The sequence below is a fragment of the Pipistrellus kuhlii genome, unplaced genomic scaffold (genome assembly GCF_014108245.1).
Source record: "Pipistrellus kuhlii isolate mPipKuh1 unplaced genomic scaffold, mPipKuh1.p scaffold_m20_p_23, whole genome shotgun sequence".
Lineage (NCBI taxonomy): Eukaryota > Metazoa > Chordata > Mammalia > Chiroptera > Vespertilionidae > Pipistrellus > Pipistrellus kuhlii.
In genome coordinates this window covers 4,728,865-4,751,108 of record NW_023425522.1, presented here as the reverse complement: position 1 = coordinate 4,751,108, position 22,244 = coordinate 4,728,865, and the positions used below count along the sequence as shown (strand labels likewise).

Here is a 22,244-nt window from a genome sequence, read left to right as displayed (position 1 = left end):
CACGATCCTCAGGATAAAAATCTGCTTGTTTTTCTTTTGTTTTTAAAGTTGCTCAAAATAGTTTTTTTTTTCTCTTCTCAGATAATTTAGCAATGTTCCTTATCCCAGCATCTCTCCCTCCCAGAGTACCCGTCCCCCACCCCGCCAAGGGCATCTCGGAGCTGGCAGGGTTCCTTCAGGCTCCTGTGCCTCCCTTCCCTTCACCAAACCTCCCTCCATTTAACCTGTTTTCACTGGAGACTGGGAGCCTGGGGCTCCACTGAGAACAGAATGCTGATGGCAAGAGGGGCCATGCTGTGTGCAAGCGGAACAAAACCCCCACATCCCATGTTCACACCCTAACCCCGGGGATCGGTGAGGATGCTCAGATGCATGGCAAAGGGGAGAAAGGTAACAAATGGACGGGATCAAGGTTGACAATCAGCTGACCTTGCACTAGGGTCACACGCAGGGGCCTTCAGTATGCAGTGGGAGGAAGGAGAGAGGTTGGAGCCGGAGTGCAGGGTAAGAACTTGACCCCCCGCCGGGCTTTGCAGGTGGAGGAAGGGGCCCTGGCTGGTGTGGCTCAGCTGGCTGAGCACCGTCCAGAAGACACAGACGGACACCAGAAGCTGGAAGGCGAGACCATGACTTCCTCCTCCCGAGGGAACCAGCCCTGCGGACACCTGGGTTTCTGCCCGCTGAGACCCAGATCTGACTTCTGACCCCCAAACTGCACAATAACAGACCAGTGCTGTTTGGAGCCACTGGGCCTGTGAGGGCAGTACTGAGAGCAGTACACTCTGCATGGGGACGTTGCCTCTGCACAGGCTGCAGGGCCAGGCGAGGGGAAGGGACCTGGGTGGGCTTGTCTGCCTCCCTGGCTTCCCGACTCCTCAGGGCCAGTGTCTCTCCCAAAGGTCTTGTTTATACAAAAGGCGGGCCAGAGCCAGAGTGCACCCGAGAGAGAGCCAGGGAACCCGGGCAGAGGCCCAAACTTGGGGCAGTAAACATTGTACCAGGAGTTGGCGTGGCCTCAGGGCCTCATCTGTCACCAGCTGACCTGTTGGGGTTCCGGGGTCTCCTGAGACACAGGCAGGTGCGAGGGTGACAGATGATGGAGAAGGCCCCGCATGCACTAAGGTTGCAAATAAATTCAACCCAACTTTATGTGTGTAGATAGTCTGGGGGGTGGGGGTGTTTTTAGTGTGTTTTGTTTGTTTTTGACTTTTTTTTTTTTTTTTTTTTTTTTGAGCAGGGTCTTTGCTTCATTTGTTGATGAGCCTGTTACACCTGGAGGTCTTGGTGTGGAAGGGATTGTGACCGGTGGAGGGATTCCCTCCTAGGAGAGCCCTTGAGCTTGCCCATGCTCCCAGCCCCAGCTCTGAGGTCCCCTGCTCCAGGTACCTTCCTTCCTGGGACCTCACCCTCCGGAGAGCTCAGAAGGGCGTTGCACCCGTGCGCCTCCCCGATGGACAGCACCGTGTCCCGCGGAGTGAGCAGCCCATGGAGTCGGGTTTGTCCAGAAAGCGCAGATCCCCGAAAAACGAGAGGCTTTTCCTCTTCTCAATGGACGTGCGTCCAAGTCTGACCCTCGAGCTGCGAGATGTGTCAAGTCTGTGCCTGTAACCCTCCAAGGGGCGGGAAGGTGGGGGCTTCAATCTGGTGAGAGCCCTATGTGTCTGCTAGGGGCTCGGCTTATCTGGGAAGCGCCGGGCGCAGCCAGTCCCACAGGCGCGCGTCCCTCCCTGGTGGCTGCCGCCGCAGCCCCAGAGCCTGGCGGCGGCGGGAAAGCCCGAGGTTCCCCCCACCCCGCCCCAGGCCCCCAGGCCCCCAGGCCCTCAGGCCCTCTCCGTGGCCGTGGGTGAGCCCGGGCGCCCCGCTGCCCTCCTTTTTGTGCCCCTTAACTCTGCGCCCCGCTGGGAGGGCTCGGCCGCGCCTCCCTCCGTGCGCCCAGCCCGCTGCAAAGAGTTAAGAGCGGCCCGGGACGCCTCCAGCGGCTCCTGGTCCCCGGTCCCCGTTCGCCGCTCCTGATTGGCCGAGCTCCTGTCAGTAGTAAAAAAGTATCAGATAGCAAACTTGGGACCTTCATAAAGGCGTGGCGTGGTACTCCTCGATGATGATTGCCGGCGGCCTATGACATCAGCCAGGAACGCCTGGGATGCCGCTGCTCCCGGCCCGACGCCGCCGCGGGAGGAGGAGGGTCCCGCCGCCGCCGCCGCCTAGGAGTTAGCCGCCCGCGCAGCGAGGGGGAGCCCCGCCAGGGTTCCGGGGACACTGGTTTCGGTCCCTGGCGGCCTCTGTCCTCCTACCCAGGGGAGCTCCCCGAGGAGAGCTGGATGAATTCTGGGTTGTCAGCTGCGCGCAGCGGGGCTCCCGGGAGCCGGTTCCTGGTGGCACACAGGGGGCGCCTGGCTCGCTGAGACTCAACATGACCCTCCTGGGGGCTGAGCACTCTTTGCTGATTAGGAGCAAGTTCAGATCAGGTAGGGCTGAGGCATCCGACGTGCCTTCCTCAACTTTCCTCTCCTGTGCCTCTCAGCGCTCCACGGCTTTCCAATAAATGTGTCAGAGCCCGCGCGCGCCTCTGGCTGCTGCAACCTTGTCCCCAGAAAGCACATTGGGAAGTGACAATGTGATTCGACCTTGGGGGCCTTTAGTGTCTTCCGTTTGAAGTGCTTGGAGTTGCTGAGTGTGGTTTTTTGTTTGTGAAAAGGACAGTCTTTTCCTTGTATTTATTTATTTTTTTTCTCTGTATCTGTGAATAGAAAATTTGGAAGTCTATTCAAAAAGAAACAAGTTTGAAAAGGAACAAATGAGGGGATCTCGAGTTTGTGGCCGCATAACATTAGTGATAATCGCTGAGAAGATGAGCCTGAGGCCCTGTGTTCGATGACTGGGGTCACTTAAAACGTAGCTAATCCAAACAAATGTATTTCCCAAAAAAGTCACTTGGGGGAAGTAAAAATAGCCAATTTGGAGCACAACAAGTATTTAAAATGACATCACTGTGGAGGGGGGGGGAAAGCCCAGTGCCACAAATATTTTTTCCCAAACCATCCGATATTTATAAATGGAGAGGGTTTTTTTCTCCCCCAAATATCTGTGTTAGTAGCGCAAAGAGGAACTTCTCCCTGGACGCAGAGTCAAGGTGAGTGGGGACGGTGGGAACTCCACGCTGCTCACAAGGGCTGGTACGGGCACAGGGAAGGTCTGAGTGAGGAATTAGCCACAGACACCTGCCTTCTTAAATTCTTTCTCTATAAATCGTGTCGAATATTGGTTTTTTTTAAAAAGCAGTAACAAGCCACTCAACCAATGGCAGGACTTTTACTTAGAAGATGAACTGTTGTATGAGAGTGCCGATGTGGACATTCCGTAGAGCAGGTGTTGGGAGGATGCTGGCCTGGTTCGAGGTTTTCCTTAGCCTCTAAGGAGGGCCACTCAGTGTGTCACCTGGGATGGATGTGTCAGCAACGAGAAGCGTGGATGCTGGGACAGCAGGGTTAGGCTTCCTAGGAGATGTCTGGCTTTCAGACGTCTGTGCGGTTCGCTGGAGATTTTCTTAGTCTCTGCGCTGTTGAAACGAGATGAAAACTCAGGAGCTCCGCCAACCAAAATGCTCAGTGCCAGGCTTCAGGATATAAACTCATCTGCCAGCCATCCGGTTCAGCAGTAGTTACATCCTTCTTTTCCTTACTTCCCATGGCGAGGTGAGGTGGTTGATGTGTTAATCCGCTAGAGACACTGGCACTGCTTTATAATTTGGTCAAAACTGCAAGGCAACACTGCCACCTTTCTGAAGAAAAGAGGATGCAGATTTGTTTTTGCAAAAAGCTACATTCCTTTCCAATGCATGCTTGCGGGTTCCTGTGGGGGACAGGGGAGGGATCTGTCCCTCCAAGGGTTTGGTGAGGTTCTGGAGAGGATTGCAAAAGCAGGTTCCTCAGACTCACCCTTCCTTCCTAAAGTGCAGAGGAGGGGGAAGACGGTGTTTGCAGGGCTCCGAATGCCTGCCTCGGTGGAGGCCTGGTGTCTCCCAGGTACCTACCCCCTGGAGCTCCTGAGAACTCCAAGTGCAGCCTCAGTTTTTTCTTAAAGCTCGCACAGGCTTTTGTGTCCCGGGAAGGGTAGCTTTGGAAAACATGGTATCAAAGCAGACGCGGGCATGCTTAATCCTCCACCTGTGACACACAGGGACGCTGGGGTCTGTATACAGACGAAGTGGGTTCAATATCTGAGATGCAAGGGGTTGATAATCTACAAGACGGAGGAGAAAAACAGGCAGAACGTAAAACTAAGTAAATGTCACGTTGAGGACGGTAACCGTGGATTACGAGGATAGCTGCACTCCCAGAAGCCTGGCCTGCGGTGCGCTTACAAAGGGCCGGCCTCTGACTCAGAGAACTTGGTTTACTTTGCGACTAACAACGGATTAGGGAGGCCTCTTTGCTGTTTTGATTTCTCTCCTTCTCCCTCTCTCCCTCTTCTTTTTTTCTCCTTTTCGTTCATGAGCTGCTCAAGATGTAAACTCATAAAATTCTGACTGCTAATGTTTGCTTTGATAGTGGACCCTGCTGTTACGTATTTTGTTAAAAATAGCTTAAAAAATAAATAAAACTGGTTTGCTCTCTGATCGTGGAAGACTCTCGTATTCTGGGACTTGTGTTAAGTGAGCAGATAGCGGTTTTGACTCTGAAGTTGACACATATGACAACAGCATCCAGCCGGCTTCCTGAGGTGGTATTTGATATTCGAGTGATCTTGCTATTCAGCACAGAATCCTGCCACGGGGAGTAGGCAGCTGTGAGAGTCTCCACGTATGAACATGCCTAATGATACAAACTCATCTTATCTGAGAAGCGCATGGTTTCACGGTCGAGTGTGTGGGCCCAGAACAAACTTGCTGGGACTTGAGCGGGCGCCTTTACTGACCAGCAACCTGGCCTTGAACCTTAGGTAAACTACAGGACTCCCTCTGCCTCCGTTTGCCTCATTTGAATAATGAGAATGATTATAGGGTTGCTGTGATGATTAAATGTGAATCTATAGGTAAACCACTAAGGAAAATGCCTGGCGCTTAGTAAGCCTTCAAAAAATATTCTATTGTCGATGTTGTTTCGGCTGCCGGGTTCTATATGGGCCACTCTCTCTCTCTCTGAATCTTGGCTATTTAATCTGTAAATGTCAAGGTTGGACCAGATGATTTCTCAGATGCCCTGGTAACATTTCGTGGTTCTCTGAGAACACATAAAGATAGGGAACAGGCAAAATTGCAATTGGGCTGTGTGGCATTGGGCATACATATATGGTAAGCAGGCCTGCAATAAATAGTGTGAGTTTCAGACTAACAGCATTTTTACTGTTTGTAGTATCACTCTTGTTTTGTCAATTAAGATACTGTAATCAGTATCTCTGTCAACAATTTTCCCCAATGCCACAATCCTCGTGTCAACAAAAGACAAGGACTTACGTGTATGTGTGTACACACACACACACACACACACACACACACACACACATCATGCACAAAGATCAAAAGGAGAGGGAGAGGGCCAGTAATGGCTTTTGCTTCTGAAGAGCTTTTGTTTTGCGTTCGTTTCTTTCCCTTTTCCTCCTTCTCCCATTCAAACAGCTCACACAAAGGCAGACTCAGGCGCCACCCATGAGCGTGCCTCTGTCCCCCACAAACTTGGGGCTGTTAAATTTAGCAAATAAAAATACAGAGGCCACTGGGATATGGAGGGCATGCTTTTATCTGAAGTCCAAATTGAACAGGGCACTCTGTATGTTCTCTGGGAGCTCCACCTGCAATCTAAGCTGTGTTTCACCAGCACGCAATGCTGCCCCGTCCAGCATCTTATCAGGCTCTTGAGATTCCGGGGCCAATAGACCCTCCAAATTGTAAACGTGCATTTTCGGCTCGAGAGCAGAGACTGAAACTCTAAATGAGGAGCAGGTGCCATGAGCTTGTGCTCTGGGTCCTGGGGATGCAGCAGCACATGGATCAAGGAGGAATGTGAGAACTTCCCTTCGGCTTTCTGGGAGGAGGAGAAGGAAGAAGAGGAGGAGGAGGAATAGGAAGAGAAGGAGGAGGAGAAGGAGAAGCCAGCAGACAGGCTGCTCAGGTGCAGGGCTCTGGGACTTGGGGCCATAGCCAAAAGAAGCCAAGGAGCACGCAGAGCAGGCGCTGGGGAAGCAGAGCGGCCTCAGCTGGGGCTGTGCGGGGCAGCGCACTAGCTCCACACGCTTCACCGGCCTAAGCAGCCTGCAGAGCCCCCGGCTGCTGTTTGTGTTTCCAGAGACAGCCAGGGACATCTCAGGCCCCCACAGGTCATCCTCCCTGTTTTCTCTGTCCTCCTTCCTCCAGATCACCTGGAAGGCTGCTTAGTTCTACTTCAAGCTAGATCCTGAACATCTCTGAGACAGAATATTTTCTGTTAAACCGAGGACACTGCCCTAAGAGGCTAGCCCAGAGGTTGTGGACACTATTGAAGAAATTCCCACCATGATCTCAAAAGAAGTTCAGGCTCTGGCCCTGCCTGCGTCATTAATTCATCTTAGGACCTAGGACAGATATTTTAACCTAGTGCTGTATTATGGAAAAGACATTCTTCTAGGTTAACTTAATTGTCCTAGGCTCTGAACTACCTGTATAAAGATATAGGTATAGCTATGGGATGTATACTTTTTTCTTCACCTCATTTAATTGACCTCCTTAGGCCTCATTTTTGTCATCACAAAATAGAGGATCTGGGCTGTCCGTCCCTGAAGTTGCTTCCCCTAATGTTTGGCATTTATCCAAGTGAATGGCCCTAAGGATTTGCGTCAAGTTTTGAAGAGTGTAAGCTTTACAAACGTATTCCTGTGAGGTTTCTGCTCTTGTATTCTCGGGGAAATTGGCATAGATTTCTTAGATGGATGAATGAATAATTTACACCTACCATTTTCATAAATAACCCGGTGGTATTCAAGGAAATCATTTCAACTGTCTCACAGGTTCAGTCTTCTAGAATTTCAGCATTTCATTGACAGCTTCTGGGGGTGAAGCCCACGGAAAAACAGATAGCTTAGCGAGTCCCAATTCCATTTAGCTAGTGACATGAGCAGTAGAATATTTCTATAGTTTGGGAAAACTTGTTCCATCAAAATTTTTCAGGGATTTCTGCTGGATGTAATCAGAATCAGAGGAAACGAAGGGCAAATTGTCACCATGGGCCTCTGTACAACGTGTTCTTAGCTCAACTCCCCCTTTGCTGACAACCACTAATTCCCTTCTCAGCAACTGCACCAGTTTCCTGTTTGTTCCGCTGTCACTTACTGCACACTCGGTTGTGTGGGACAGCACAGACATGTTATGTCAGTTATGGAGGTCGAGACTGAAAGGGGCCTCGCTGGTCCAGGTGTGGACAGGGCTGAGTTCCTTCCGGGACCCTAAAGGAGAGTCTGCTTCCTGGTCTCTCTAGACTGCAGAGGCACCCTGTCCTTTGGCTTGGGGCCCCTTCCTCATCTTCTAGATGTCTCTCTGACTGGATTCTTGTGCTCTGGCTTCCACATGGAAGGATTCCCCTGGGCTCATCCAGGGCCATCTCCTGTTTTAAGGTCAGCTGATTAGCACCCCGAAACCCATCTAAGTACTAATTCCCTATGCCACAGGTCTTCATCAGCACTGGCTGCTCTAACAAAATCCCACGGCTGGGGGGAAAACAACAGGTGTGTTACCTTGCAGTTCCGGAGGCTGGAAGTCCAGGATGCCAGCAGGCTCACTTCTGGTGAAAGCTCTCTGCCTTGGCCTCCTTCTTGCTATGGCCTCACAGGGCATAGAGAGAGCCAGAGTGGGGGAACTCTCTTCTCATAAGGAGACTAATCCCATCATCAGGGCCACCCTCACACCTCATATAAACCAGTCACCTCCCAGAGGCCCATCTCCAACTAGAGTGGGGTTAGGGCTTCAGCATGAATGGTTAGGGGGTAGGACCACAGAAGGTGACATATTCATGGCCCCGGGGACTAAGACATGGGTAACTCTGCAGTGTATGTGGGGAGAGGGGAGGAGAGAAAGAGGGCATTATTCTACTGATGACAGCAACTTCCAATAACTTTCAATCTGGCATTCCCAACTCCTACGCCTCCACAGGGCTCTGCCCTGCGGTCTTTGTTCTGCAGAGCTTTGCTCACACTGTGATTGTCTAGCCACAGTCCCAGGGCTCCCTCCAGGGCCACCGTAGACAAATGCCACCATGTCAACAGCTGTTTAGCAGAAAAGGTTTGAAAAGAGAGAGGCAGAATATACAAAATATTAAGTGTGTTTTTTAACTTCAGAATTCCTTCAAAGCTTTAATAGTTCTAATACCTACTATGAGCTTCTCAAAGGCAGTGACTTCCAAGTGTGCTGTATTTTACTCCCATGGCAGCTCCTCGGGCAGATCCGGCTAGACAGCCTCTTGTGGGAAATTCTGCTCCAAGCAGAGAAGCCCTCCTTCCCACCAGTGATTTATTCAAAGAGGTTAATCTCTAGGTGAATGCTGCTGGCAAGCTCTGCCCCTCACCCAGGTGAGAACTCGATAGTTTTCCTCCTGGCTGCTTATTTCTAACTGGCTCACCCCTCACTGGCTCACCCCTCACTAACTAGCTCACACCGTATTTATTGGTGTCAGGACCAATACCCCCGCCACGGATGGATATCCATCATAGGAGCCTACGCCCTGTCCCCAAGGAGCTCACAAACAACCTGAAAATGCTATAGAGGGTGATATAGTCATTCATTCATTCATTCATTCATTCATTCAACACATTTCTCTCCTGGTTCCCTTGTAGTGGAGACTGTGCTTGAAGCTGAGGGTACAACTGGGGAGCAGAAAGGACACATTCCTTGTCCTCACCTGGAATTTTAGATGTTTCCTGCAAACTGCCTTCAAGGTCCACACTGGAACACAGCTAGCCTGGCCTTAAAAGATCACCGCATCTTAAGCCTGAGATTTAAGATCTTTTTTAAAAGCCAAGGAGCCTTCAGGGTGTGACTCAGGCCACCTGCTTGAGGACCCTACTGTTGCCTCAAGTCCGACTGGGTTGGATTTGCCAACTGCTGTACGGGGTGGCCTTCCCTGGCCACCATCATTACTCTGCTGGAGCCCCAACCTCCCCCCGTACTTCCCCTGTCTTGTTTTTTACCCACAGCACTTGTCATTATTGGGCATACTAGACATTTCACTTGGTTATATGTTTGTTATTTGTCCCTGAGGGTTAGATTTTGCTTTGTTTGTTGGTTTTTACTGCTTTGTTTCCCAGCACCCAGAACAGTGATTGGCAGAGAGAAGGCACCATTGATTGTGTTGAATTGATGCATTTTATTCTGTGCCCATAGAATATTCATAAACAATAAAAATAAACAACATAACGTTTTTATACATGTTTAGGCATTAAAGCTATAACAACAAAAAAAGAGATTCGTGAATATAAATGCAAATTTCAGAAGAGTAGTTTCCTGTAGAGGGGGAGGGGCAGGGTGAGAAATGGCTGTGCCTGAGGCGAGAAGAGGGTTTGTGGTGGCCCTCTGGCCAGGCAGTGGTTCCCTGCATGCTTAGTCTTAGGCACATCAATTACACATTGTTCATTTGTGGGCCAGTGACAAGGTGGACCAGGAATTCTGATTAACCTAATTTTGTGTACCTGGGGTACATTATAAAAGTAAGTGTCTTAAGACCAAAAAGTGTGGCGTTCGTCCTCTATCTGCTGCAGTGTATGGTGGACAGTCAGCAAGGTTTTGTTGAGTTGGATGAAATCAAATGGAATGGATTCCGGCCTGATGGGGCTACTCTGGGGAAGGTCAGAAGTGCAGGGCAGAGGCAGAAGTGCTGAGCCCAGGGCTAGAGTTTTACACACTTCAGGAAGCCAAACTGGAGCAGGAGCTGCGGGAGCCTGAAGTGCACATTCTTCCCACCCTCTGGGCCAGAGCTTCCGGTCAGTCCCCCAGCAGCCCTTTTCCTTGCATCTCTGTCCAGTTCAGAGGGGTGGAGCTCGCAAGTGTATTTGACAAGCACCTGCCTCCTCAGTTCATTCCAACCATGAGACTCAGCATGCCCAACCGTGAGACTCAGCATGCCCACTCTGACTCCACAACCTTGGGAATGTCACCTCAGCTCCCTGGGCCTGTGTTGCCATAATGACAGCGTAGTACGTGCCGCTGACGGAAAGACATTGGCGGAATTACTGAGGGGTTCTTCTACAGGAGGGAGTCCCCGTTCCCCTTAGGAAAGATTATTTGACCGGGTGGCATGTGTGAATTGTGCAAGAGAGAAACACAGAGGAGTTAAAAGGTTTGGATGGACATGAATAGAATTTTAAAAACAACAAAAACCATTAGCTGAGTAATAGTTTCGTAGCCTTACATTTTCAACTTCATTAAGCTGGTGGTGATTGCTTATTTTCCTAAGTCGGTAATTTGCACTCATTTCTATTTTGAGATCCTACAGAGTAGCTGGTAAGTCCAGTTAAGGAACCAGACTTCCATCATTATTCTTAGATAAAGTACCAGGGCATCCAAATTCTCTTAAAATAAAATGTATTGTTTATTCTTTGAAATTGAGAATAAATAAGGGTCATTCCTGACTTTTATTGTCTCTGGGCCCAGCAAGGTGCCCTCCAAACCACTGGGAAAACAAACTTCTTTTCTCCTGTTGGTTGAGGGAATGTGAGTTCTCCCACTCCTTATAGACACCATTGGAGTGCTTCTCTCACCATCTCCGTCACTCCAGTTGATGTTGGCTGCAGCCAGGCTCCTTAGATCATTAGAAAAACAATAGTGAATGAAGCCACTGTAAGATGTATTTATTCGGTTCCCTCATGTATGGCACTTAGCCATCACTTGGTATGTGTGGCCATGTGAGTGAATACACAGCCTCTCAGATACTTAGTATGTCTTGCTTAGCACCTCTTGTCTGACACCCCAATTTGAACTACTATGTTAGTCAGCTCCCCTCCTTGGCATTTCCTTCCCCTCGGCCTCTTAAGTGGTACAAAAATATCGTCAGGTTTTTTTCTCTGACAATGTAGTCAAGTAGTCCCAGGGTAAAATGACTGGAAAATACCCCCTAAGACGTTCCTATTTCTAGAAACACTCTCCCTGCAGGGGGTCATTCAACTTGGTTCTCCTCTCCACTGGTCCGGCTAGTTTCTCAGCCTAAAGTCAAGTTCCTCCTGGAGTTTTTGGTACTCAAGCTCCAGGCAGGGCAGTATAAAGCTCCAAAACAGGCCAATTCCAGAAAATACTACTCAACATCACTTGAACAATAATCTCCCCAATGCTTTAAATATCTCTGCTATTTTGTAGAGAAATTTGTCCCCAGATGCATAAATATTTTTACCAAGTTATCTCCGAATGTATGCATAAATTTACAATCAGCCTTTTTTTCAGTCAGTATAAAATCGTAAGTAGTTTTTCAAGCTGCCACATAGCAGCATAATTCTTGTTTCAAAAACTGTATTAAAGTTCACCAAGTGTGTGTATAATAAATTCTAAACCTGTGTTCAGCACACTTGTATTGGAAAATTTAACCCATTATAATTTTTATGTTATAAATAACACTAACATGAAAATGTTTATGCACATGACTTTTTTCTTCCCCTTGATTGTTTTTATCAGATGCTCATTGCTTGGAGTAAACATCCAAGTGTGGGGATAGTGAATGTGAGCTTTTCTGATCCATTATGATAGTGTTTCTGGAATACTTACAATGGACCAAGCTTAACCATAATTCTGTTTCCATAGGCAGTGAACACTTGTCCCAATAATAGAACTAGCTCAGAGTTATCTCAGCTGCTTATCCAGTGGTAACCAATGTTCATGAGCTTTTAACATGTTTTTAGTTGAGAATAAAAAGGAAGAGGAGCCACAGTTACCTGATAACTTTGAGAACTTCTGTGCGATCTATTTGGGGACCACCTGTTACCAAATAAAACTGATGACTCATCAGAAATGACTCACCAGAGGAGAAGTGAAGGGGACCAGGAGTTATTGAGAATCTATTATCTGTGGCACTTTTATTATCTCATTTAATCCTTTCAAAGGTGCTATGAGAGATGATTATACCTATTTTATAGATGAAGAAACTGATGCTCAAAGACGTAAGATGTTAAACAACTTGGTCTGAGTCACATAACCAATAAATGGCAGAGACCAGATCGATCCCATTTGTCCCCCTGTGTCATGACAACCATCTCTATTACAACCCAAGGCTCACTGCTCCCACCCCCCTCATTCCTCACCCCTGGCTCACTGGATGTAATATACCTCATTTTGAACTACAACTCCAGACATGCCATTATCTAAATTACCATTATTGGGTGTGATTTTCTAAATAGCTATTAATGAAGATACTTGTTTATAGTACAAATTAGCTTATAAACTATACAAGTTATCCTCCCCTCCCCCCAAATCCCAGGACTTTTAATAAAACTTGACTATTTCAATCTCAGTTTATTTGAGAGAAAAAATCAAGATATTTTTGAAAACTAAAAGCAGTAAGAATAGACTTGCACTAAGACCCTAAACATAGCTATTCCAGAAATACAGGTTGGGCAAAATTAGGCTTACAGTTGTGAGTACATGAAACATAGATTATCCTTGTATTATTATTTATTATTTATTAGTTACTGTATTATTTCCATTCAAACAGAGAGTTTGCCCCACCCTGTTTCTATTAACAGAGAGTAGAACAGTGGTTGCCCAACCCTGGGGGGTGGGGAAATACAGGTTGATAAAGTGTACAAGCTTTCGATTATAGAACGAATAAGATCTGAGGATCTAATGTTTAACATGGATACTATAATTGATAACACCTTTTTGCATAATTAAAATTTGCTAAGATACTGGATCTTGAGTTGTCATCCTCACCCCAAAACAGTGAATATGTGAGGTGACGGGTGTGTTAGTTAACTTGATGATGGGTAATCCTTTCACACTGTCTGCCTAATCATCATGCTTACGCTTTTAATATACTGCAACTTTACTTGTTAATCAGACCTCAATAAGTAATAAGTATGAAAGCTGAAAAATAAAATAAGTATCTAGTAATTAGTATTAGGAGTAAAGCAGACAAATATTATAAGTGGGTCAGAATTGTGTATGCATATTTATAGACTTATGTGTGTATATATTAATCTAATCTCCAATTAATTATTAACATTTAATAATAAATATTATTATTATTACCTATTCAAATAAGCAATAAAATATGTGATGAAAGTTTGTTGAGAAAATTTACTATCCATTTGGAAATAATTGAATTTAGTGATTTTATAATATATCTTAAAATAAATTCCATATGGATTAAAGGGCTAAGGAAATTTATAAAATGTGAGAAGAAATAAGAGGATAATTATATAACCTTGGAGTGGGACAAACCTTCCTAAGCATGTCACCAAGGTCAGAGTAGAAATAAAAATTGGTATATTTGATCACTTAAAAAAATTTAAATGTTATATGGAAAAAAATCATCAAAAAAATTAAAAGACAAACAGTAGATTGAAAGAAAATACTAATGAGAATGCCAAAGTTATTTAAAGGAATTCTATAAATAATATTAAAAGTACACAAACTAAGAGAAATATAATTCAAGGGGGAAAATAATAAGTCCATGAAATATACTCAACTCATTAACATTCAAGAAAATGCAAATTAAAAGAGCAAGGTACCATTTTTTAAAAAAATCATGTTATCAAATTTTAACATATTAATAATGTCAAATATTGGCCAAGTGTTTATAAATATTCTGTTGGACAGCACATGGGCAAAAGCTTTAAGGATACAATTTGATAGTCTCTATGGTATTTTAAATGAGCCTCATCAGCAGCCAAGAAATTCAAAGCATCTAATCTAAATAAGCACTTGTCTGTCCAAGGATTTTCATTGCATCATAGTTTATAATGCAAAAACTGAAAGGTGGAAACAGCACAAATATTAATATTTATTAATAAGGCATGACTATTTAGATTATAGTACACTCATACTATGCAATAAAATTCCAAGCAAAACAGAAATGACAAAATATTATATGAACCCACATGGAAAGATCTCCAAGACATACAATTAATGTTTTAAAAAAGCATATTTTGAAACAATCAGGCAAGTATTTATATTTATGTTTTAAAAAATTAGACATAAATCCATAGGAAAAAACCTTTAAGAATATAAGTCAAATGTTACCAATCATGTTCAGGTAGGAGGAGGACAAGACTTTGTCTTTTCTTTAGTATTTTAATCCTCACTCCAGGACATGCTTTTATTGATTTTAGAGAAAAGGGGCAAGAAAGGGCTTTTATTTATTTTAGAGAGAAAGGGAGGAAGAGAGAGAGAGAGAGAGAGAGAGAAGAGAGAACATTGATGTGAGAGTGAAACATTGATCAGTTGCCTCCAGCAAAAGCCTAGACCAGGAATCAAACCCCTGAACTTTTCATGCACTAATTGATTATCCAATCAACTGAGTCACACCAGCCAGGGATATTTGAATCTTTTAAAATAAGAATATTAGTAGAAAACATACTTCTGTTAGTCTCATCAAGTAGACAAAACTTCAAAGGAGGCCCTGGCCAGTATGGCACAGTTGATTGAGTTTAGTCCCATGCACCCAGAGGTCACTGGTTCAATTCCTAATCAGGGAATATGCCCAGGTTTCGGACTTGATTTCCATTAAGGGGCCTGCAAAAGACCACAGATCAACGTTTTTCTCTCCTTGATATTTTTTTCTCTCTCCTTCTCCATTCCTCTCTCTCAAATCAATTTAAAAATATTTTGAAAAATTCAAATTAAGATTTAGATGATATAAATACTAAAATTAATTTGATCAATATTTTAAACCTTTTACATGATGTAGAATATTGGAAGACATTTTTAAATTTACCACCCTTTCCCACAAACAGAGAGAGAAAAAGAGAGAGAGAGAGAGAGAGAGAGAGAGAGAGAGGGAACTGTCAATAAATTTTAAATATCAGGTTCATATCTTGATCAGAAGCAGTAAAAAAAATTAACATTATTTTTAAGATACTATTCCTATATTTCATTCTGTTATTATTTTTTCTCAACAGTATACTTTGTTTATTTATTTATTTTGATATTTTATCCAGTGAAGATCATTTTTTTTACTTTTAAAGGTAAAATATTTTAAACTCAACAAGTTAGGCATCAAAACACACCACAAACATAATAAAAGTGTTAAAATATAGAAAAAAAAAAAGCCTAGAAAGACCCATTCTCAAAGTGATTATCTCTCAGTAGTGAGATTATGAGTAATTTTTAATTTTTCTTATATTCTTTCTCATCATACTTTATTCTCTTTAAAATATATTTTTATTGGTTTCAGAGAGTAAGGGAGAGAGAGATAGAAACATTATTAATGAGAGAGAATCATTGATTAGCTGCCTCCTGCACGCCCCCTATTGGGAATCAAGTCCACAACCTGGGCCTGTGGCCTTGACTGGAATGGAAACTGGGGCCATTCAGTCTGCAGGCCAACACTCTATCCACTGAGCCAAACCATCTGGGGCTCATTACTTTATTATTTATTTTGATTATTTATTTAGTGTCTCCTATTACCAAAGGAATAACTTTTATAATAACCAAGTTAACAGTGAGCCTCATTTGCTTATTTTTTTTTTAAATCAGAATAGAGGATAAAAGACCCCTTAACTGAGGAACAACTAGCCCTGAAGTTGGCTGGCCACCTGGGAGGCTTAAGTGGCTGATCCGACCAGTCTGAGAGCATGCGTATATTCCAACCACAGCCGAGAAAACTTGCTCTGAAGCTGAGGTTGAAGCCACAGCCCCTAACACTAATTTATCAATATGTTGGAAACTTTACATGCATATATTGTGTTATAAGCTACAGTCTGGCTGACCTGGGTTCAAATCTTGACTCCACCCTTCCTGGTTGTATGAACTTGATTATATCCTTCAAGATCTCCAACTCTACTTCTCCATTTGCAAATGTAGGAACTACAATACCTCCCTGTGAAAAAGGGAAAAAACATATAAAAATGCTTGACATAGTACAGGGATGTTCTTATGTACTCCATAAATGGCAGCAATTTTAGTCACAGATGAATACAATGATATATTAATTATTATATTAATATTTATGTCAATATGCTATGGAATGCTAATTATAATATTCTATCTAATAAAAGGGTAATATGCAAATTAACTGTATTCCATCACAAATATGGCGGCCCCCATAGTGGCCAGGGCAGGATGCTGGTGGTGTTGCTCCAGCCATGTGAGAAATAAAATGTTCCACGCCCCAGCCATGCGGAGAAAGGGGCCTCTGGACAGAGGCTGGAGTATGAGATGCTGAAATTGCAGTACAGGCTGAGGGACCACCCCTCCACTCTATCCCCCATGCACAATATTCATGCATCGTGCCTCTAGTTTTAAAATAACTTAAATGTTATCATAAAATATCATATTGCTTTTAAATTAACAACTAGCCTCTTGTGATTATCCCTTAAGATTTGCTGCTCTGCCGAAACCAGTTTGGCTCAATGGTAGAGCGTCGGTCTGCGGACTGAAAGGTCCTGGGTTTGATTCCGGTCAAGGGCATGTACCTCGGTTGCGGGCACATCCCCAGTAGTGGGTGTGTGAGAGGCAGCCGATCAATGTTCATCTCTCATCGATGTCTCTAACTCTCAATCCCTCTCTCTTCCTCTCTGTAAAAAATCAATAAAATATATATTTTTTAAAAAGATTTGCTGCTCTTTTCTTTTTTATCCCAGGCTGAGTTTGTGTGATGAGTTTAATGATTATCATTATAGAATTTACACTGTATTCACTAAGTGATTTATATACATATTACTTATTTTTCTCCCTTTCAAAAAAACTTTTGAGGAAGGAAATTTTACTATCTTCATCCTGGAGAGAGGGGCTGTGGCACAGCTCAGGTTTTTATGGATTTCTAAGTGAGCCCCAGACCTTGGCAGGGACCCTGGAGAGGTTGCGGGTGGCTATAATAATAACCACAGGCTCATGGCTATTCCTGTAGCTCTACTGAAAGCCCTGAATCCCATATAACCTAATAATAGAGTAATATGCATATTAACCATCACTCCGCTACACAAGTCATGCCCACCAGCCAATCAGAGCAAGTATGCAAATTAAACCAACAAAGATGGCAGTTAATTTGCATATGTGGAGGGAGGGTGGAGTAAAGACTGAAGACAGCATAGAAGCAAAGGGAGGGAAAGTAGAAAGCAAGGCTGCTGCAGCTGCTGGAGTGAAAGCACTGGCAACGTGTGCGGGACTGGGTGGCGTGAGGTGCACAGTGGCGATCTGCACCACAGGGGGATGGCGATGTGGGAGGCGGGGGCAGGAGGAGGTGGTGGGAGGCAGCGGCGGGCACAGTGGGTCAGGCATGCACAGCGCGGCAGCGTGCATGGCCCCTGAGAGGGTGGCAGTGGTGGCCACAGGTGTGTCAGGGCAAGTACCCTGGCCTGCCTGCAGAAGTGGGAGAGGTAAGGGGGGTGCATGAGGTGGGGGTGGTGGGAGGGAAGCCTGCCAGAAGTCTTGCAGGAATATTCCTGCAACTGGTGCCTTATACCTGAAAATACTGTTCTGTCCAAAAGTAAAGCCAAGGGAGAAAGCTCTCTCCAGAGGAAACAGAGTTTGGGGATCAGAATGCTAGAGGAGCAGTCTGCTGAATTGTCTCACCTTTTGTCCTTTATTTATTTTTGAATAATTTTTAAATTTTCAATTACAGTTGACCTACAATGTTATATTAGTATCAGGTGCCCAACCCAATGATTAGACATTTAAATATTAACTTGTGAAGTGATCACCCTGATACATCTATTACCCATCTAATACCATATATAATTATTATAATTTATTGAATATATTCCCTATGCTTTTCTTTATATCTCCACGAATATTCTATAACTACCAATTTGTACTTCTTAACCCTTTCACTCATCCTCCAACCCTCCTCCCACCTGGCAACCATCATGACGTTTCTGAATCTGTGAGACTGTGTCTGTTCTGCCTGTTCATTTATTTTGCCTTTTAGATTCCCCATATGAGTGAAGTCACATGGCATTTGTCTGTCTCTGTCTGATCCACCCACTCAGCACAATACCGCTGGGTCCACCCAGGTTGCTGCAGATGGCAAGATTTCACTCCTCTTTATGGCTGAGAATATTCCATTGTTTATGTGCAGCACTTTTCTGTATATTCACCTATTGATGTACACCTAGGTTACTTCTATGTCTTGTTATTGTAAATAATGCTGCAGTAGACATAGGGATGTATATGTCTTTTCAATTTAGTGTTTTGGATTTCTTTGGATAAATACCCAGAAGAATGACTGGGTCCTTCTTTGTCTCTCATTATAGCTTCGTTTTAAAGTCTATTTTACCTGGTATAAATATTGCTACCCCAGCTTATTTTGTTTGTTTGTTTCTATTTTCATAAAGTACCTTTCTCCATACCTTTACTTTCAGTCTGTGTGTATCTTTCAATCTGAAGTGAGTCTCTTGTAGACAGCTTATGTAAGGGTCTTTTGATTGAAGCATTTAATTCATTTGCATATAAAGGAATTTCTGGTTGATATGTATTTATTGCCATTTTATTATTCATATTTTTTATCTTCTTAAAGAAGACGCTTTAACATTTCTTGCAACACTGGCTTGCTGGTGATGAATTACCTTAGGTTATTTTTGTCTGGGGATCTCTGTTTTTGTCCTTTAATTCTAAATGATAGTTTTGCTGGGTAGAATATTTTGGTAGATCCTTGCTTTTTAAAATGTTGAATATTTCATGTCAATCCCTGCTAACCTGCAAAGTTTCTGTTGAGAAATCAGCTGACAGTCTTATGAGAGCTCCCTGGTAGGTGCACATCATTTTCCCCTGCTGCTTTTAAGACTCTCTTTTTGTCTTTAACTTTTGGCATTTTAATTATGATGTGTCTTGGTGTGGGCCTCTTTGGGTTCATCTTGTTTGGGACTTTGCATTTCTTGGACTAGAATCTCTATTTTCTTTCACAGGTTAGGGAAGTTTTTTGTTACTTCTTTTTTACATAGATTTTCAATTTCTTGCCTTTTGGCACCCCCATAATGAGAATGTTGTATGTTTAAAGTTTTCCCAGAGTCTCCTTAAACTATCCTCATTGTTCTTTTTTGATACTTTTTCTTTTTGCTGTTCTATTGGATGTTTTCTGTGTTCTTATCTCTGATATGATCCTCTGTTTCATTTACTTCACTATTGATTCCTTATAACTTATTCTTCATTTCAGTTACTGTATTCTTCATTTCTGACTGATTCTTTTTTTATGTTTTCTAGTTCCATTTTTATGTTTCCTATTTCTTTGTTGAAATTCTCAGTAAGTTTATCTACTATTCCCCTAAGTTCATTGAGCATCCTTATAACCAATGTTTTGAACTTTGCATCTGGTAAATTGCTTATCTCTATTTTGTTTAGTTCTTTTTCTAGAGTTTTGTTTTGTTCTTTAATTGAGGACATGTTTCTTTGTCTCTTCATCTTGGCTGCTTCCCTGTGTTTGTTTCTCTGTATAGGTAGCACTGCTATATCTCCCAGGCTTAGCAGAGTGGCCAGTTATTGTAGGAATCATGTAATCCTCTTTGGCACAGCCTCCCTGATCTCCCAATCTGGGTTCTCCAGGTATGCCCCTCCCCACCTATGGGCTGTGTGTATCCTCTTGTTGTTGTTGAGCCTTGATTGCTGTTGGTACTTCAATGGGAAGAATTTATCCCCAGGTCTATTGGCTGAAAGGACTGATTAAGATCATCATGGAGGATTCGGCTGTGTATGGAGCAACCCTACAGACCAGAACTGGCTTCAGTGGGACTCTGGTGCCTGCTTGAGTGTGTCAGTTGTGAAGGTGATTGAGTGGGTACTTCAGTGTGGTCTAAAGCTGTCCACTGCATGAGGTGGCTCTGGGGCCTTCTTAGAGGTACAGGCCAAGGTCAGCCACTGCCTATGCCTGGGGCTACCTGGCATGAACTACAAAGCAATCTGCAAATGGTTGATACTTGTACTGAGCTTGGAGGTGCCCAGAAGCCAAGGCTGCCACTTCTTCCAGGCCTGGGGCAATTTAACAAGAGATATGGGACATGCTGAGGCCACGTACTGCTTGTTTGAGAGATTTTTAGGAAAGTCTGCAGCATTAGTCAAGACAGGCATTTGTATGAAAAGTGACTAGAAGTGGCTTTGATAGACCAGCAAGTTGGGTGGAGTCAGATCTCAGGGAATCACCAAGATGAGGTGTAGAGTGAAAGCCAGGTTGATGGAGACTCAGATTTGGCCCCCGCCTGCCAGCTCTGTGGGGGAAGGCTCTGCCAACACTTCTGTCTGTAAGAAAGCTATCCCCCCAGCTCTCACCCTGATGCCAGAAAATTCTATTCCTCCCAATATATTCCTGGTGCCTCTGAAACATTTTATTTTTATGGTACATTAAACTTTTCCCACCAAAATAAATACTGTATGTACATTAACTGTTTTCCCAAAATTTAAAATACAGTGAAAGTGTATTAATGAAAGGTATATATAGTATTTTCATATATATATATATATATATATATATATATATATATATATGAAGAATACAGTAACTGAAATGAAGTCTAAGTTATAAGGAATCATATATATATATATGAAATATATTAACACACACACACACACACACACACATATATATATATATATATATATATATATATATAATATCAAAATATTTATATATACAAGAGTAGTATATATCAAGTAGAGGCCTTGTGCACAAAATCCATGCATGGGTGAGGTCCCTAGGCCTGGCCAGCAATCAAGGGTTTCCTTCCTGCTGCCAGCTGGGGCCTTCCTGCTGGCTGCTAGCTGCTAGCTGCCAGTTGGGGCCTGCCAGACAGAGGGAGGGACCACAGGAGGTTGGCCTGCTACAGGAGTTTGGCTGTGGGAGCACACTGACCACGAGGGAGCAGCTCCTGCATTGAGCATCTGCCCCCTGGTGGTCAGTGCACATAATAGAGACCAATCATTCTGGTCATTCCGGGAGTTTTAGTGTTCTGGATGCTTTGGCTTTTATATATATTATAGATAGATAGATAGATAGATAGATAGATAGATAGATAGATAGATAGGTAGATAGATGGCAATACAATAGTAGAATATGTGTGAGTGTATAATGTATCACACATACACATATATATGTCTACTGTATCTCTCTTTCTCTCTCTCTCTCTCTCTCTCTCTCTCTCTCTCTATATATATATATATATATATATATATGTGTGTGTGTGTGTGTGTGGGTGTGTGTGTGTATTATCCTATATAATAAAAGGCTAATATACAAATAGACTAAACAGCAGAACAACTGGAACAACTGAACAACCAGTCACTATGACATGCACTGACCACCAAGGGGACGTGTATGGAACATGGCGGGCGTTGGCCCCCCCAAGATGGTGGTGCAGGTGAGAGGGAGTGCCAGACCAAGGTGGGGCACCAGTTGCTGCCATCGGGGCGAGCCTCTGAAAATTCTTTGCTCCTGCCCACCACGGTCCCACTCAGTGCTTGCAGCTGCTGCTGGCACTAGCTACACTCACATCTGCTGCTGGTGCTAGGTGCCAGTCCTGGTTGCTTGGCACCATCCGTGGGTGCAAGCAGCAGCTGCCAGCCCTAATTGCCCTTGAGGGCTTCTCCACTTCCCCCTGCTCCTGAGGGGCAATTAGAACAGCAGCCATTGCTTGCACCCCCTGCTGGCACTGGCCCCAATTGCTTGGTGGCAGCAGGAGTGGGGCTGCTGGCAGATAGGGGAGTAGGGGCAGCAGTGGGAGGGACTGGGTTGGGACGCGGAGGATGGGCTGAGACCCACCTCTGTGCCTACTGCAGCCTTGCAGCCTACAGTTCCTTTCAAGGTGTATGAATTCGTGCACTGGCCCCTAGTATATCATAAGAAGGATCAAAGAAGTATGTTCTTTGTAGTCTTATATATACTACAAAAAATTGAAGGAAAAACTTAAAATGTTTGAGAAAAGGAGAATGATTACATTGAAAATGGAATATAACATGCATGTTAAATAGTATTTTTAAAGGACATCTTTTGAGGTGTAAATATGTGTACGATGCAAAAAAAGTCTTCAAAATTACATATATGATACAATCCAAATTCATGAGAAATTGAAGAGTACATCTTTTTATATATATGTAGGTCTTTGTGAGTTGGAAGAAAGATGGGAAAGTATTCTCAGGGGTTGGTCATCCCTACAGACTT

The 22,244-nt window shown here is 44.1% G+C and overlaps 1 protein-coding gene across 3 annotated transcripts in view; it reads left to right on the top strand.

Annotated features, from left to right (window-relative positions):
• Positions 1-1,977: 1,977 nt before the first annotated feature.
• The window catches only part of MYOCD (myocardin), a 90,873-nt gene continuing 70,606 nt past the window's right edge, over positions 1,978-22,244 (top strand). For 2 of the 3 annotated variants that reach the window (XM_036452302.2, XM_036452306.2), the window contains exon 1: positions 1,979-2,465. In XM_036452302.2, the coding sequence (XP_036308195.1) occupies positions 2,411-2,465 (55 nt within the window). In that variant the 5' untranslated portion in view covers positions 1,979-2,410. Of the gene's footprint in view, positions 2,466-22,244 lie in introns of all 3 variants that reach the window. The other variant, XM_036452303.2, reaches the window with a different exon arrangement.